General features: G+C 46.4%; 1 protein-coding gene across 4 annotated transcripts in view; it reads left to right on the top strand.

The window, feature by feature from the left end:
* The window catches only part of LOC121598267, a 29,651-nt gene extending 12,863 nt beyond the window's left edge, over positions 1 to 16,788 (top strand). For 2 of the 4 annotated variants that reach the window (XM_041924862.1, XM_041924860.1), the window contains 9 exons: positions 10,438 to 10,809; positions 10,899 to 11,054; positions 11,133 to 11,482; positions 11,559 to 11,871; positions 11,944 to 12,081; positions 12,148 to 12,288; positions 12,353 to 12,473; positions 12,560 to 13,101; positions 13,795 to 16,788. In XM_041924862.1, the coding sequence (XP_041780796.1) occupies positions 10,441 to 10,809; positions 10,899 to 11,054; positions 11,133 to 11,482; positions 11,559 to 11,871; positions 11,944 to 12,081; positions 12,148 to 12,288; positions 12,353 to 12,473; positions 12,560 to 13,101; positions 13,795 to 14,982 (3,318 nt within the window). In that variant the 5' untranslated portion in view covers positions 10,438 to 10,440 and the 3' untranslated portion in view covers positions 14,983 to 16,788. The remainder of the gene's footprint in view (positions 1 to 10,437; positions 10,810 to 10,898; positions 11,055 to 11,132; positions 11,483 to 11,558; positions 11,872 to 11,943; positions 12,082 to 12,147; positions 12,289 to 12,352; positions 12,474 to 12,559; positions 13,102 to 13,794) is intronic. The other 2 variants (XM_041924861.1, XM_041924863.1) reach the window with 2 other exon arrangements.
* Positions 16,789 to 17,866: the final 1,078 nt, after the last annotated feature.

Genomic DNA, 17,866 nt, shown 5'->3' with positions numbered 1-17,866 from the left:
TCTCATCTCGCACAAAGCAACGCAGATAGCTCAGACGACCCTCCTCCCCATTCACGCCCCTCGTATCAGCTCGTGTGTGCACTTGACTGACTCTGTTTGAAGCGCCACTCTTGAGCCTGAGGAGAAGCGTTTACGAGAGCCCGGTTCCGTTTCAAGAGCAAGCACCAGCAGCAATCTAAACACCCACACACAGCACCATAAGCCGAACCGCCGGGCTTCTTATCGGATTACGCATTGTATAGTGATGATGAGTCCTCCGCGTTGGTTCCGCGGCGCATGCATCTTTCCTACTACGCATGCATCTTTCTCCGGCACGTGCTCAACCGCGCGTGTGTGTGTGGGGAGTGTCATCGTAAATGAATGTTTTATATGATGATAATGAAAACACTTTTTAATGCCTGCACGTTTCCTTCGCTGGCGCTTATCAGCACGGTTGAATAATAATGCATTTGTTGTGAATGCAGCGGCGGGCGGCTGCGTGCTTTTTTTTTTGTTGTGTATACGAGAAAGTGTATTGAATTTGGAAAACGGTGTGGTCGCTCTTGGGGGTACCTCAAATTACGTGACGGAAGAAAAGCAAATACGCGCTCCTCCCCGCTACACAACCGAAAAGCAGGGAACGACCGTTCGGTGCTCATTGCGGTTGCGGCGGGGCTTTGGCCGGCGTTGAGAAAACCGTTCTGCTGCGGCTCTTGTAACTGGGCGGAAAGTGAAGAAAAAATAAATAAATAACACGGTACACTACTCCCGTACAGAATGTGTACGCGAACACCACCACAAACACACGCGCGTTTGGCCACAATCGGAGCAACAGGAAGGCAAATCGGATTCTAAATTTATCACGGAGCAAGAGACGGCAGAGAGACCACTACCAAGAGCGCGCGGTCCTAGACTAGCTGCTGCTGTGTGTAGCGTCAGCGCCAGGTTCGTTTCCCCTTGTGTTTCCCTGCACTGCCCACTTTCCCCGCAGCCCCTGACAAGCTGGCCATGCCGGTACGGATGGATGGACGAAGGACCACCGACGTGTTTCTTTCTCTCTCGGCCATGCCTAAAATTATCCTCTTCCATTACCGAATTTTCACACACCGCCGGAGTTAGGGAGACGGGAAAAAACATGCGCCTGTTAGTAGTATTACCCTGATGGTGTTGCATTTTCAGCTTTTTTTTTTATTATTTCCACCCAACGAGGGCAACGACGACGGCATTCGGCGCGCGCGATAGTGGTTGATTTGCTGCCGACAGGAAGAGCGAAGGCTTGCGTTTCCGGGTGATTCTTCATTCGCAGCCCGTTTTTATTCTGAGATTGCAAATCGTTTGCTTCTTCCATCTTGAGATGTAAAGTTATTGGGAATTTTATATTTTGATATTTTAAAGGAAATATTGTTCAGAATTTCAAATCTACGCTCAAATGCGTTTAAATAATTTAAAACATTATACTAAACTAGCTTTTAGAATTGTTGTACTTTGCTCCAATAGTGTTCTGTTGGAGTTGTTCTACCAACAATGCTCAACATAATGCCAACACAGACGCATACAAACACATAATTAGATCGAACCGGCGATGATGTCATTCGATCGATGGTGTGGAGCAGGAGGAATTGGTAGTGTTCGCTGTTTTTTCCCAATTTTCCAAACGATAGTAGAAACCTCGAGGAGATTGATACATCCAATGCTGCTCTACCATCCCTTGTGTGTGACGTCGGGCGTTAGTGTGTCTAATGAAATGGGGATCTAGCTTTTCGTAACCCACGCTGCAGGAAGAAAATAAAAAGCCACAAACAAAACAATCAAATTGCCCAATCGGAAAGAAAATACACAATCCAACCGATGCGAACAATGTTAATTGTGGATTAAATTAGGCCCACCGATACACAAGATCACTCCCCCGATCACCTTCTTCTCTGGGGCGTTAGTGGTTTCTAGCGGGGCTGTGTTGCACTTATTATCCGGATGGATACTTCATTACCGCAAAGTAGGGCCATTGACCACGGCCACAAAACTACTCAGCACCAAACCGCGTACCCCTCTTCCCGGGTGTGGTGTGGGACGGGACACAGGTGTGTGTGAATTGGAGTGAAAGTGACCATCGGGCCGTGCGCGCCTGATGGGGTTTGTTTGGCCTGCTTGCGGCGAGGCAAGGGGGAGGGGGAGTTCCATTGGATGACAATTTGTTTTCAAATTTCATGCTCCGGCGGGAGACAATTTGTCACCTTCTTTGCTGGGGGGCGGTAGCGAATGGGCGCAAGACGCCGTAGGCCCTCAGCTTGATTGCTTATCGTGATGGCGCTGGAAAAATGACCATTTGTACAAGGAAAGTGTCTTGTCAAGGGGGTGGAAAACAAATGGAATTGGACAAATCATGAACAAAGTACAGCAATTTGTTTCGGTATAGCAACAAGAAAAAAAGGTTGAACATAAGCATGAAATGCCGATTGGAATGAGAAATATCTTTTCGCTGCCTTTTGTTTTACCTTAGAAAATTAGGCTTAGGTGAGGTGAGGATTCCAATTGGAAATTAAACATAACAGATAGGTTCCAATTGGAAATGAAATATAATATAACATAAAGATCGAAGAAATGAATTGCCTGATTGTACATTTGTAAAAAGCACGTGTTAAAGTCCGCAAAAAAGAATAAAATAATAAAATAAAATATGGAAATGCGGAGCAATATGGTCATGCTAAGTATTTTATTCACGATTTCGTTAAATGAAATTAAACAATTTTTCGTGAACAAAACTTATTCTTCATATTCACATGACTGGAAATTCCAATTATTATTGTTTAAACTAACTTCAAACTTGGAACACAGTTGATTCGAATGATATATCTACGTATTTTTACAGTAAAATGTTCAAAATATTGAATCCTTTTTTATGGTTGCCATTTGGTTCCATTTGAAAAGGTGTAAAATGTGATCAACTTGCAAACGTAGAAGATGCAATCTTTCAATTTCTATCATTTATTTAAAAAGTAAATAAATTTCAGTAATTAAAAAAGATTAAAATGTTGTTAGTCTGGCACAGATTAGCGTGGGAAGTTTAGATAGAATCTTGACCAACTACTGCATGTACACGATGTGCACGGCATCTGGCAAAATGACGAAATAAATCTCTATAATGGAATTACCTAGATCACCCTTCCCCTTACATCCCTCGCCTGTATGGAAACCATACAATACTACTATGCAACCATTAGAATTCACACAGACTTGACGCTTGGAATGGATCGCGTAAAAGTGGATTAAATATTTCACATTTTCTGCATTAAATTGCTATTTCCATTTCCGATTACGTACGTGGCTTTATTGATTTAAGGCTCATTTGCTAATTCGAAAAGCCACCGTGCCTCGCCAACCTGTTTTTCAAGCAAACACCGACACAATCGCAGTGTTGTGCTCTGTGCTGGTGGGTGACGCCATGTCTGCCAACATCTTCAATTCGTCGTTAAGTATGAAATCAGCGGTGCCAGAAGCAAACAAGAAAACGGTTACTCTAACGCATGAATCAAAGACCAGCTGCTGGTGTGTTGTGTCTGGTATTTGCTTCTGGCTTTGGATTCATTAGTCCGCGTAGTCGACTGAAGTGGAGTGGCAAAAGGGGGGGGGGGGGGGATTGGGTGAGTTGGAATTGGAAAGAAGAAACAACGACTACACACGATGATCGCGGTGTAGTTGTTGTTCCCAGACTCTACTACTACGCGCACACGAAACTCTCCGCGATCGGGCAGAATGTAATGATCGTTAGTAAATCAAGTCGTTGTTATGTGCGTTTCCCTGTCGCGCTCTCTGCTTCACTTCCCTTCTTTACACTCCAATCCGAGGGAATGAACTAACTTTATTTTGAAAACCGTTTAAATGGCTCTAGCAGAAGGCCGCTTCAGCGTGCTTTGGGACCTGGAGGAAGTTAACCGGCTTGGGCCTTGGCCGCTGTTGATTACGCGTGTAGCGTGTGGAATCAGAATCTGTTTCGTTTCGGAGTTTGATCCACCAGACAGACACACACTCACACGCCCTTTTTAGGTACGTCCGGAAGAAAGTCCGCGGCACAAACCACCACCCGGGGACAAGGGGGAGCACATTCGGGAGCGCACGGTGGAGGATAATCAACTAGCCAGAACGTAGAACAAGCGGAACAACGGCATACCAAAACAACAGTGCGCGGAGTGCGCGTTCTCCTGGTGCATGTTGTACCTACTTCCTGCTCGCCAGTGTTGTCGCACTCGAATGGATTCGATCGACGGTCAGGAAAAAAATAAAACAAGCGCAAGGCATTTACGGTGGAGCATGAATCACAAGTTCCTCCGACAGCAATGCGCAGTCTTGTGGCGCGCGCGCAGCTCGCCAGGTTCGCCTGGTTTGTTGTGTGTGCTTCTAGATGTTGTTGGTGTGCACACCGAGTGTAGCAATTTGAAGTAATTGACCGTGCGCCGCCGTGCCCCACACACACACACTCACACACGGCACAGTGAGCAATAATGGTGGAGGAGGTACAATCGTTCAATTTGCATAAATTGGTCCAAGCATTCTTGTTTTGCAACCTCGCTTTACTTGATCGCGCAGCCCTACTTTTTGATGTAATTATTATTTGCCCACTCCTTGGGATCTGTGCTCACGGCAGCTACAGAAGACATTGCTTGCTATTTCCTGTAAAAAGGGCCTATAGACTCCACAGTGGATCGAGCTACAAAAGTTTTTGTGCTCGGTGTGTATGGTAATGAAATTGAGTAAAGATCAGCGAAATCCTATGCAACTTAGCTCGTATAGCACCGGCCTACCGGATAACTGATGAGGTCGACATAAATGCCGTGTGTGCAATTCCTCAAGTGCGCGTAGACGTCAGCTGCATTCAACAAATTCAGTGCTGCACCACATACTTCGCCCCACATGGGGGCCTCCTCCGGTGCATGTAAAATCTGATGAGAAGTGTGTCTCTGTGCTCTCGGGGTTTCGTGTTCGCGCGGTGGAATGTGTATCTAGCACAAAACAACACTTGTGTTTCTTTACAATTGCTTCTGCTGCTGCTGCTGCTGTTGCAACAAAACTCGCGCGACGCGCAATGATTGCATTTACTCGCGTCGAGCAAACACACAAAAACACAGAGCACACAGGCTCTCAACAGCGCTGCTAATTCCATCAGACACTCGTCGCATTCTCAACTCATCTCCATATAATTAAATGCGCAAAAGTGGAAGACGCAAACGTACGTTAGGCGGGGCAGATAATGTGGAAAGCATTGGGAGGGTTTTGTGTAAGGCTTAGCAGCAGCAACACAGGCAACGCAGGGAGTGTCGCTGAGATACATTTCCTCCGTATCTGTTGGTTTTGCGCGGGGTTAGTTATTATCATCTTCTTGGGGACGGTTGAGTCACTTGCAACTAATAGTTTAAATGCATGGTAGAAAATAATAAGCTAGACAATGCAATGGGCTTAAGTACTTGATGATGGCATACGACTGCGCTGTGAGAGAACGAGTTAGCGCATCGTAAATATCAGTGGAAGTTTTTGGCTTTAGTCTGCTGCTCTGCTGTCTTCAATATTACAAGTTGGAGTTGGAAATTGGATGAAGAATTATGCTAGGAAATAGGCATTCTAAAGACATTGAAAGCTTTATTACATCATAATCAACTCAATTCCGGTTTTTCTTTTTTCCCAAACCAACACCTCAGACCTCTGATCACGTCTTGTTTCCTCTGCGCGAGCCGATGTTCACGAACCATGCCATCTAATCCCGTATTTCCTTCTCAAACTTGGACGCCCTTTTTCCGTAAGCCATCTGTCATTAGGATTAATAGCCGATGGAGAGTGGAGAGTTTCTCAACACATCGGAACAGTTGGCACAACGATCCGGATATAAAAACCGGGAAATGTTTATGACGCGCGAGCTTCTGGTTCGATTTTAACGCAATCAAGTAACACACTTCCAGCGATTCTTTCCCTTCGCTGCCAATGCCGTTTGGCTAGTTAGTGTGAGCGAGTTTTACTTTCGACACTAACACGGACGGCCGTACCAGGGGTGTGTGTAAAATCATCCACAAATCGTGCAGCACCAACGTCTCTGAAACCGCACAACACTAGCACGGCATTCCAACGCACCACCACAGCGGGAGCGAAAACGATACCGCCAATGCTCAGCTGTTCACGGTCATACAGCTCCTTCCTCGGCGAGTTGGGGGTGGTCGTCTGTCAGTCATTCTTTCACCGTGGCTGAGAGCTGTGGTGATGAAGGGGGAGGTGGGAGGTGTGTTTTTGTGTGTTGAGTGCTCTTTCCTAGGTCCTTCCATAGCTTCCAACAGCTCTGGTCGGTGTTGCCGTAATGGCCGTAACTCCATAACCGGGTAACCGAGTTGCCCGGTGGTACTGTCTGCCGAAGCTCAACCCCACAAACACTGCCCTCCATCCCCCGAATAGGAAACATATAACGGTTGGTGTGGTGCGGATTTATCAATCAAAAAATTTTACGATTACGGCTTTTGCATCGCGCACATCGTGTGTGTGTGTTGTGGGCTAATAATAGCAAAACGGTAGCAACAACAGCAGCACTAGCACCTGGGATCGCTGCATGCCGACACATATCACGACGGAGCGTTGATAGACGGCAGTACCAGCAGCAGCAGCATTTCGGTATGATGATCATCCACGATTTGCGTCAACTTCCTCATTCCTGGTGGGTCATCCTTGGCAATGGGTACGACACACCCTGCACACGGGGTATGCTTAAGTAGCTGTACCTTAATTAAAGTCCTTAAATAAATCGTTAGGATGGGTGGAATGCAGTTGAATGCCTATTCAATCAGTGGAGAATATCCAATTTAGGCCACACGTGTGAATATTGTGCCAGCCAGATTGGATTACAGTGCTTTTTGTTCCAATTAGACTTCAACTGCAGCATGGAGTCCCGTGGTACAGTCGTCAAGCTATAGGACTTACCTATCATATACATCCGTCATGAGTGTGTTCGAATCTCGTATCGACAGAACGCTCCTACAAATACAAAGCATTTATTGTCCTTTAAGGGGAGGATACAACAATTAGTTAAAGTGTACCCAAAGGATGTAAGTAATTTTGGGAACACAGGCACAGGCCTTTGTTTTGTGGTCAAACAAGAATAAGAAAACCAACAACCTCCCCATCTATACATCATTCCAGTATTATATATCCTCGTGTGGTTCAAATTTCACTTTGTGTGCACTTTTTTGAGTATTACAGTGTGTTTGCCTACCACTCAGTCGAACGCTTCGGTTGATTAGGCTGGGCTGGTTTGGCCTTTAGCCTTCTTTCAGAAGACTGCAGAAGAATTCGGAAGAATCGAGAATGCTTTTTATTCTACACCGAGTCCATGTGTTAGCCCAATAAGATGAAGTTACTTAACGATAACAGAAATTATTGATTTCAAAGCTAACTATGTTGCGATGGAAGCTTGATCCACCGATAGAAACATCGATGGGAAATGGAAAATGGAACAAAAAATGGCCAAATACCTCGCCAATGTGTGTGTGTTTTCGTTGGCATTGAAAGTTTTTGTTTGTCCGTGCAGTTATCGGAACTGTGGAGTCTTTACTTTCGCAACTTTTTTGCTTCCACGGTGGCGACGGTCTCTAATGCCCGTTGACAAAACACTCCCAGCTGTAACTGGTCGACGTAATGGTGTACCCCCGGCCCCTTGCTCTCCCCACGTGTTGTGGTGGCAAAAGGCTGACCGAGACCGAGTACCACCAGCGAACAGCCGTGGAACGAGGTTAATGTACGCAACGTGCCGGGGCAAGAACGTTGCTCTTCGGTTGGTTGGTTGCTTTGGGTTTGTTTCTCGGTTATGCTGAACTCTCTACCACCGGTTTAAATTATGACACTGCAGTATGCAGAACGTGAGTACATCTGAGCAGACCTTTTGATCATATTAATAGCCTTGTTGGTAGTGTTTTAAGGTTAGAAACAAATGAATAAGCAGTTTGGTTAATGCGACAAATATTTGTAAAGATAATTAATTGTTTAAAGTAATGTTTCGTATCAAAAAAACACATGTTCAAAAAGCATTGCTGTTGTGTTGTTATTACGAAGCTTACGAGAGCCACAGCACCACAGAAAAAGTTTGTTGAGAACTTGGTTTCGTTTGCCGCATTATACGGCCACAAATTATGCGTCGCTTCATTTAGTTAGTAGCATGCTGATTTGCAATGTGGCCGCAAAAACAGAGCTAGATTTGTGATGCACTCTTGGAGTCTGCGGCGTAACCGACAATAATTAGTTTAAGCGACGAGATGATGCCATAACATCTTAATTAGGTTGCCCCCTCCTTGATAACCGACCACAAACTGCTGCTCCGAGCGGCTCAAATTATAATCTGTTTAGCAGACATAGTAAAGCAATGCTCTGCTCTACGATTGGGTTATTGTTTGCTACTATAATATGCAGTGTTGTTGACGGTTTGATTGTTTGCGGTTTGATTTTTATGGATGTGATCTCGTCTCGCTTTGCTGTACACTTTCCCAATACACGAAGACCGAAGAAGTGAACTCTTGGAGTAATCTTGAAGCATTCTCATCGCCACGTGGCTCTGCATGAGCATCATTATCCGGTTGATCACCGGATCCGGCGCTCCAAGCGAACCTGGAAGTTATGACGGCACTGTCTGCATATCTTGAAAATGTTTTTACTCTTCCCTTCGATCCCCCTATGTCACCGTTCAGTAATTTTATGTTATGCGTTTTGTGTGATATTTAAAGTTTGTGTTTTGTGACGCTCGGTAGCGCTGACTGGAGACGGGCCCGCGCGATACTCTCTGAAGCGGAACTCATCCGGGGAACGTATGGCCGAAAAGATAAACTTGTGGAACTCTGGAAGACGGCGACATCAGACCCACTTTATACGCTCCACAGCGGCGCACACACACGCACTTCCGTAGCTGGAATCTGAACTCCGCGCCAATTTCTGGGTGACTTCAAACACTCATCCTCCCCATTGCTCATAACGGGCGGCGTCGATAATGTGAAGCATATCCATGCGGAAACATTCCATTCCATATTTTCCGCAGCCCGGCCGCTTTTGGGATAATCTCTGCTGAACGCATCTTCTTCGATTGTCTTTGGCCGTCGGTGCTTCCATGTAGCAATGGTGTATATGGTTTCTCTATTTTTGGAGAGAAAAAAAGCTGAGGGCAACATGTGTCTGATGTTAACGGACAAGCGGTGGGCGAAGTACTAATCAAAAAGCAATCAACGTTAAAGCTTCTTGCTTAACCGACGTGTGCTTGTGCTGCACCCCTTTTCCAGCGTTTGCCTCCAGAGAGTTGCATTTCGGGGAAGAGGCGGTCTTTGCATGTTTAAAGATGGTAGAATCCAAACACCGTTGTATCTGCTCTGCGTTGGGTGGGGTACACTACATGCTTTATACGCATTAGATCGGTGTGTACCTGTGAGTTGCTGTCGTTTGGCGTTTGCTATATTCCAGGAAGTTCTTGCATCTCTTCTCATGCATGCAGTATACTTTCAGAACTTTGGGTCGAATGTGAAGGTGGGTGAGGTCGGTGGAATGTGCTGTGTAGTGAATGGGAGAGACAGAGGAGGGCCCATGTGTTAATGTTTCGATCGTGCTTAAAACCAGCAGGCACGTTGTGTATTAACTACTATAGCGGATTGTGGAATGCTTGCGAGTGCCGTTAGTTTCGCGCCGAGGAACTCCCGAGCAGCAACCAGTCACGAGTCACGGGCTGACGAGACACGGTGCATCAGTAACGCCGTGTGTAGCTCAGCTTTGAGCTACATCTATATTACCTTGACAATGCAACCACCGTTGTAACCATTCTCCCCCTAGTCAGATAATGTTCTGTTGGGTAACTCTCTCCCTTAGTATTATCATGTTTTGGAACCGATCCAAGTTTTGGCAGGCTCCGCGTGTTGCCTTGAAGTCGTTATTAAACAAGTGAAAACGGTAACATTTTGCGTACAACTTTAACCGGTCTTGCTTAATACATGCAACTCACTTTCCGTAATGAGGCTTCGTTGCCGTTTTAATGATGCCTTAGCGTCACTCGTATGGCGCTCACTGGGTTAAGGGCGCGTTCGATGTGCGCGGATATTCGTCATGGATTTAGTTTATATTTGCCTTCAACCGGGTGCGGCAAGAGCGGTGAACGGGTACAGCGAACGAAGCCCCAGTGTAAAACGTGTTTTAAATGTGGATGAACGACAACCCTTCCCCCCAAGAGTGGGAGAGAGAGAGGGCAACTTGGGCATGGGTTGTTTGTGTTTGTTGTGTGCATTGCAACCTTGATAGGTCCGTCCGCTGCTCTTAATTTATGTTACTATTTATTCGCTTTATTGCCAAACAGTAGCCGGCAAACCACCGGTCAGGATGAGATATATAATACTGATGTGGATTATTTAACGATCATTTGTTAATGTATGTCTCCACCTCTCTGTCTCTCTTTCCCCGTTTCCGCAGGTCATGGTTTTTATAAATAACAGAGATGAGTATTTACCATTCCTGAAAGCGCCAGGAGTAAGAATGCAAACTCCTTTGGTTAACAACGTGACGACGACCACTACGACACTAAACCGAGACGTTGCAGCGCAGGTGCAACAGCAGCAACAACAACAGCAGCTTGGCAACATTACCAACAACAACGCGACCACCAACAATAACATCAACGCGAATACACTCATCAACAACAACAACAGCATCAGCGTGAGCAACGCCTGCGGCACGTTGAATGTGAGCAACAACATAAACAACAACAACAGCCTCAACAACAATGGCCAGCCGCAGGTTGCCCGGGCGCTGCTCATCTGCCGACCGAATTCTCATCCGTTTAATGTAAGTGAGCCAGGAAGGAGTGAAAGCATGTCGCCACGCCAAAACGTTCTAATTCATTCTCTCTTCCAACACTCTCTCTCATTGGACAGAATCGAACACTTTACCTTGAGCCCGGCGCCCAAGCTAAGGTAGGACGGTCGGTGGCGAGAATACGCGTCTCGGAAAACAATGCAATCTTCGACTGCAAGGTGCTGTCGCGCAACCATGCCGTGCTGTGGTACAAAGATGGTCGTTTCTTCATCAAGGTAAGTGTGAGGCAGCGTGGGAGCAGAAGGTCAATTAAAATATTGCTAATTCTCGTTAATTTCCCTTCGTCACTGTAGGATACGGGCAGCAGCAATGGCACGTTCATCAACAACATTCGCCTCAGCCAGACGTGCACCGAGTCGGAGCCGCACGAGATCAGCTCGGGCGACATCGTGCAGTTCGGCGTGGACGTTATGGAGAATACGCGGCGCGAAACGCACGGCTGCATTACGGCCACGCTCAAGCTCTTCCTGCCGGACGGCCGGGAAACGAAGGCCAGCCAGAAGGTGGGCATCGGGGGGCAGAGCGCCATCATACCGCCGGTCGATCTGTACCGATTGAATCAGTACATCCAGGAGGCGAATCAGCGCGAACAGATACTCGAGACGAAGCTGATCAGCCTGCAGAAGATGGTTGAGTCGACCAAGTGAGTTTGCGCCGCGCTGGAAAGGGCTTTGAAGAGCGTTCTTTTTTGACTGTGTTGTAACTGCGTGCTTTTGTAGGCAAAATTCCTTCCTGGGCTGGCAGGCGATGATCGACGAGGATCGGCTGCTGAGTCGGATCGATATGCTGGAGAAGAAGCTACAGTACTGCCAGAAGAACATCACCGAGGACAAGCTGCGGGAGGAGCTGCTGAAGCTGGTGGACGAGAAGGAGGAGTACCAGAACGCGGCCAAGGAGGCTATGTACAAACTGCACCAGGAGCGGCACGAAGCCGTGCACAAGCAGATCTCGCTCGAGAAAGCGCTCTGCACCAGCGAGGATGAGTGTTCGCTGTTGCGGGAGCAGCTCAGCAAAACGAAGCAGCAGTTGCAGGTAAGTTGGAATTGATACTTTCGCGAAGAGCAGAGTGTTTAATATGGCGTTTGTTGGACGTGTTTCACGCAGGAAATGACCGTCTGTATGGATACGCTGAAGAGCCAGTACGATGAAAAGGTGGCGTCGAGCGAGGAGCAACTGAAGGCGAAAGAGTCCGAAATTACCAGTCTCACGCACAAGCTCGACCACTTCGTTGACGTTTATGCGGTAAGCTTGAGCCTTCTTTCGTTTATTAGTACAACTGTGTTCTAAGCGAAACTTTCACCACTATAGATCGGATCATCAGACGACGAGCAGCAGCAGCAACAGCAACAGCAGATACACAGTTCGGCCATGTCGAACTGGTTGAAGAACTCAGATATTAAGAAACTGGAAGGATCTGAAGACATAATTAAGGCCATTTGTAATGATACTGTAAGTAGTGTGGAGGAGAAAAAATCCGAGTGTCTGAACTTAATCCTGTTTTCTTGTACCAAAGCAGGAAAGCGAGATTACCGGTAGTGATTACACGGAAGGACTGACGAAGCTGCAACGACGCATTAATACGCTTGAGAAAAATTTCACCCTACTATTCGGAGGAGATCTAAAGTCGGAAAATGGTAAAAAAAGAAGCTTTGTGGTGCTTTACGCTTTAAAATGGAGAACTCAATATTTTGTTTATTCTATTTTCATCGCTTCTACACAGAATCAGGCGACTCGAACGATCTGGAGAACGATACAACGGACCCGATCGAGCTGACGGGGACAACCAATGCGACAACGATCCCGGCGGGTGATGCTAAACCAGATGATGACGCACCAACCGGAGACGCAAGCACGCTAGTGCGTGGAGCAGAAAATGGACCGGCGGCGACGCTGCTGCCGGTGGAATGCGATGGCAATCAGAACGATGTGAACAGTGCCAGTCCCACCAGCAATCGCAACGGTGCTGGGGATGGCGAAGATGCCGGTGTTGGCGCTACGACGCAAAGCGAACAGGGCGGAGCTGTGCCGGAGGGACAGGAAACGCTTGTTGGAGGTGGTGCAACGACGGTACCCGTGACGGCCGCTGCACCGCCGTACGGCGGCCAGGCAGCAGATCAGATCAATCAGAACGTGCTGAAGCGGAACATTCGGCTGATCAAGAACGACTGCATGACGCTGTTGCGGCAGGTCGAGCGAACGATAGCGCAGAAACAATCGGAACAGATCATCCAGAAGGCCAAGTACGACGAGCTGGAGACGGAGGTAAGTGATCGTATTGCGCTGTTTTCTCTGTGCCATTCTGCTCGGAGAGACAGCTGGAAAAAGTGTTGTTAATGTGAAACTTTACTAAAGAGTCATTCGAATCATTAATTGAATTATCAAGTTGAATCTCGAGATCTAATAGTGTAGGACTCTCTCTTCGTGACTGTTCACGATATTCATCATTCTAAATTAATGGTTATTTGTGACACTGAATATAAATTCATCTCTTTAGATTCATTTATCTGTTGGAAATGAATCATGATTCAAAATTCATGAATCTTTTAAAAGAATCATAAGAATCATCTTCCTAATTCAAATTATTCGAGAACTGGTGATTCATGTTTGAAGATTTTGATTCATTTTTGAAGATATCTGAGAGTCTATTTTGAAAACATTCTGGATTCAACATTCATGAAACTTCGAGAGTTATAAAGTGATTAAACTTTCTAAATTCATGATCATTTCTGAATTTGAGCTACTTTGGCGATCAATTCGCGATTTTTTGAAGAATCAAAAATCTCTCTTACAAGATTAATGATTTTAAAAATTTGCTTTAAAATTGGACGGCCAATTAATTAATCTTTGCTTTGTTCAAATGTCTTTGTGATTCAGATTCACTGATTCAATACATTATAAGTTCGTTAGGAATCAGAAGCATCATGCAACTATTTCAAAATGTGTTTCCCTTCACAGCTGTTGGCGTTCAAGGCGGAACTGGAAAGCCGACCGAAACAGGACGAGCTGGATCAGAAGCAGCAGCTTTGTGATAGCCTCGCCGAGAACCTTTCGACGCTACGGAACGAGGTAGATGAGCTGCGCACGCTCAACGATCGCTGTCAGCTAGAGATGGAGCGCATGGAGATCGAGCTGCTGAAGCAGAAAAATATCGAAAACGAAAAGATCAGTGCAATGGCCGCAGCTGCGGCAGCAGCGGCAGCGGCGGCGGCGGCGGCGGCATCGGCCACTCAGCCATCCGCCGAGGAAACGGTTTCGGTTGTGGTAAAGGAAGAGCAGGAATTGCTGCAAACCAGTGCCACCGAAAAGGAGGAACCGATGGAAAAGTCCTCCTCGACGCCGGAATCGGAATCAACTGCAAAGGACGCAGTGAAGGAGGAGCACCAGCACCACCACCAGCAAACGCAGGAAACGCTGATGATGATGCCGACGACGCTGCTGGTGGTGACGGACAATGCACCGGTGGCGGAAATGCCCTCACCCGTCCTAATACCCACGGTACCGATGGTGGACGTGGAAACGCAAACCGACGCACTTCCCGAGGTGCCTGTGGTGGTGGTGCCGAGTATGCCCGTACCAGATCTACCTCTAGCGGCCGCTGCCACGTCCGATGCGACCGACACGAGTGGCGATGGAGATGGAGGCGACGCGTCGATCTGCTCCAATCTGGACGATCTGGACGACGATGACGAGGACGATGACGAGAAGACGGAAACCATCGAAGCGACCGCCCTGTACAATGCGCCAGTGTTGGACATGGTCATTGATCCCATTACCGCAGCACCCCGCGATGTCAGTGTAACGGACAAACCGTGTGAAGGTAGTGGCAATGGTGGTAGTGCTCTGCTGATGGCTTACCCCGCAGACAATGCCGCCGGCGACGGTAAGGAGGAGCAGCTGGGGACAAGCGCGATCGATTACGAGCTGGCCATGATCAACCATCCGGATGTGCAGCGGGAGGAGGAACTGATCGCGTTCAAGGAGAAGTACTCCCACCTGAGCGAGGAGCACGTGCGGCTGCAGCAGCAGCTGCAGCAGCTGTCCCAGAACCTGAGCCAATCCCGGCACTGGTTGACACTGCAGATAGCGGCCTGCATCGTGCCAGTCTTGGCCATAGTTTGCTACTTTCTGATCGGTCGGTCGTAATGCTTGGTTTGAGCGTCGCAATCTGTAGGTTATAGAGAGAGAGAGAGAGAGAGAGAGAGAGAGAGAGAGAGAGAGAGAGAGAGAGAGAGAGAGAGAGAGAGATATGCCAGGCACACAACGGGGCATTAGTTTAGCTCGAAAAGCAATCCCGACTCGGTAACAACACCTTTTGCCACGGAAGAGGGAGACGCGCTACAAGAGACAGGAAAAGGGAGTGCGCGTAGTAGTAGTGAAATATAAATGAATGTGTTGCTGCAGGATTAAATTGTTGTTCAGAAATGGTTAGTTTTCCGGATTCTTTTTTTACTTTATCTTTTACTATTACCTTTTGTTTTTTTTTTTTGTTGATGTGCAACGCCCGTCTGAGAGGAAGCCAAGCGAAAATGGGGCAAAAAAATTATCTCGTTATATCGTTAGTGTACCGTTAGTTAACAAGAAATGAAAGGAGACAACACCCACACACACACACACCCCCATAATGTTTCTTTTTTTCTCTTCTGTTGTTTATAGATATTATTTATTATTAAAACATTTGCAAAATGGTCCGCACCAGCCAGACGCGGGGGTATGGGGGTTTTGGGCGGTTGTTTAGTGTCTGTGTACTGTCCGGTTAGTAGAATTGTGAAGTAAAGTGTAGCATTATTGAAATGTTTTTTTTTGTTGCATTATAACCCGGTTCCGTTTCTGTTGTGGGAGGGAAAACAATCTCACTTTGCATATTAAACCTATCCCCCTCCACGCACACACACAAGCATACAAACCGCAAAGTAGAATCCCTCCTTCCGCCGTTGTAAATTCATATAATCGACAGTACTGTATTTATTAACCATTAAAACCCGACGCTAATTTTATCGGCAAACGCTTCTGCCGATGAAGTCTGCCCTCCCCATTTACCCTCGGGAAAAGGAGAAGAATCAATAATTAATATTACTAATAATACAGTTTAAGACACAGAGCGAGAGAGAGAGAGAAAGAGAAGAGTGCGGATGAAATATCAGAAAAGTAGGCCAAGAATACTGTTGGATGTAGGACGAGGAGAAGAAAAAAAGGTCCGATGGGGGAGTCCGAAATCGCTGTACCAGTTAAAAATGACGAGCAATAAGCAAGTGTGTGTAAGGATTGCGCCTGAATGATTGCATGATAATGCAAGTGCGTGCGTGTCTGTGTGTAGTGAGTGTATGAGTGATAAAGTGAAACCCAAATGCAAAAGTGTGTTGGAAGAAAGTTATGGAAGAAATGTTTGTAACGATGGTAGGGGCGATGTGTGCAGAGTAACAGAGGCGTGCTTCTCTCTTGCAGGGCTTCATTTTCTCTTTGTTCCCCGTTGAATACGAAGTCCGCAAGGCCAAATTCATCACCTTCCGCGTGTGTGTTTGTCTCCTATGCACCGACTCACATGAGAGTGTGTGAGAACAGCAAGGGACAAAAAAGGGAGGAAGGTGCAGTTTCGAATATCAGAACCTTCTAAAAGCACGAATGATCCCCGGATCCCGTTTATAGGCTAGAGCTTTTGTATGAATCTATATAAGACCGCCCAAACAGTACGTTTAATGCTACCACTACTACTACTACTACAATTACTATTACTACCAGTACTACTAATATCGCTTGGAAAACCCGTTGGGACACACTACCGGCATTTTGCATCGCAGCACACATTGACAAAGTCGTCCACGCTACCGAAACACGTTTCTTCCTGTACGATGACAGCAGTGTGCGGGGAATAAGCTGACAGGGCATTGAAAAGGATACCATTTTGGCGGAAGGGAGTTTGGTTTGCTGTGGCCATTAGGGGAATGCAAAGTACAAAACAAAAGAAAAGCGGAATGAAAATGGCAGCATATGAATCCAGTTTGCATTAGCAAAAAGCACGAAAGCGCTTTAATTGTGAATGTGGGTGTGGGTGACGACGTTCAGATGGTATCGAAAAGAGCAAAATGGAGAAGGCGGCCGGCATGGAATGCAATAAATAAACATGCTTCCCGCATCAACGCGATTTTTCTGAAGTTTGTGCACGGGAACTTTGTGCGCACTTGGAAAGTAGTGGAATAGGAATTATTAATATACACACACTCATCCACAGACAGAGAAGACAAACGCCAGACGGCAGACATAATTAAAGCTATGAGATTTCTGAGATTAAGAGCGGCAAGAACCGCGCGCACACCGAGGATGGCGGCTCCGCTCTCTCGTTCCCTCTTCTCATTTAGCTAGGAAGCAGAGACGGTAGCGGTAGCAGCAGCAGCAGCAGCAGCAGTAGCAACAAATGCATATATAATTGTCAGTTTGTCAGGAACGCTTGAGTTTAATATGTATTATATTGGAATACACGGCGGAAATAGAATCGAAACCGGATCGCGCAACACTGTCGAAACTGTCTCGAACCCCATAGAGGGAAGAAGCGCGTACACGATAAAAGTAGTGCAAGTGAAGGTGGAAGACGAGAAGCAGCAGTTAAAATAGTATGACGACGAACAAAAAGGAAGTAAATAATAAAGAAGAAAAAAAAAGCGATATAATTATAATATACAAAAAAGAATGAAAACAGCGTGCTTCTTGAAGATTAATGGATAATATCACGTGTGTTGTAACGGTGATGCTCTGGATCCTTCTGAAGATCGTGTAAACGAGCTATGTGGACAACCAACTACACCTCTTTGCAAATAATTTTGTTTTTAGGCATTGCAGCTTTCTTCAACAAGTGTTGAGGAACCCCCAGAGGACCCTCAGAGGATTGAATTAATTCTGCTTCGGATAGATGAATCTTTACAAAAGAAACAAGGAATCCCAAATCTCTTTTCGATCGTCATTCGATCCTCATCCGAGTCAACCAGCAAATCTCGAACCGGAGTCATAATCGACGATTTGCGAATCTTAAATGTCT

This window comes from Anopheles merus, chromosome 3L (genome assembly GCF_017562075.2).
Source record: "Anopheles merus strain MAF chromosome 3L, AmerM5.1, whole genome shotgun sequence".
NCBI classification, from domain to species: domain Eukaryota; kingdom Metazoa; phylum Arthropoda; class Insecta; order Diptera; family Culicidae; genus Anopheles; species Anopheles merus.
The sequence above is the reverse complement of the archived record's forward strand: the minus strand, read 5'-3'. Positions and strand labels throughout refer to the sequence as shown.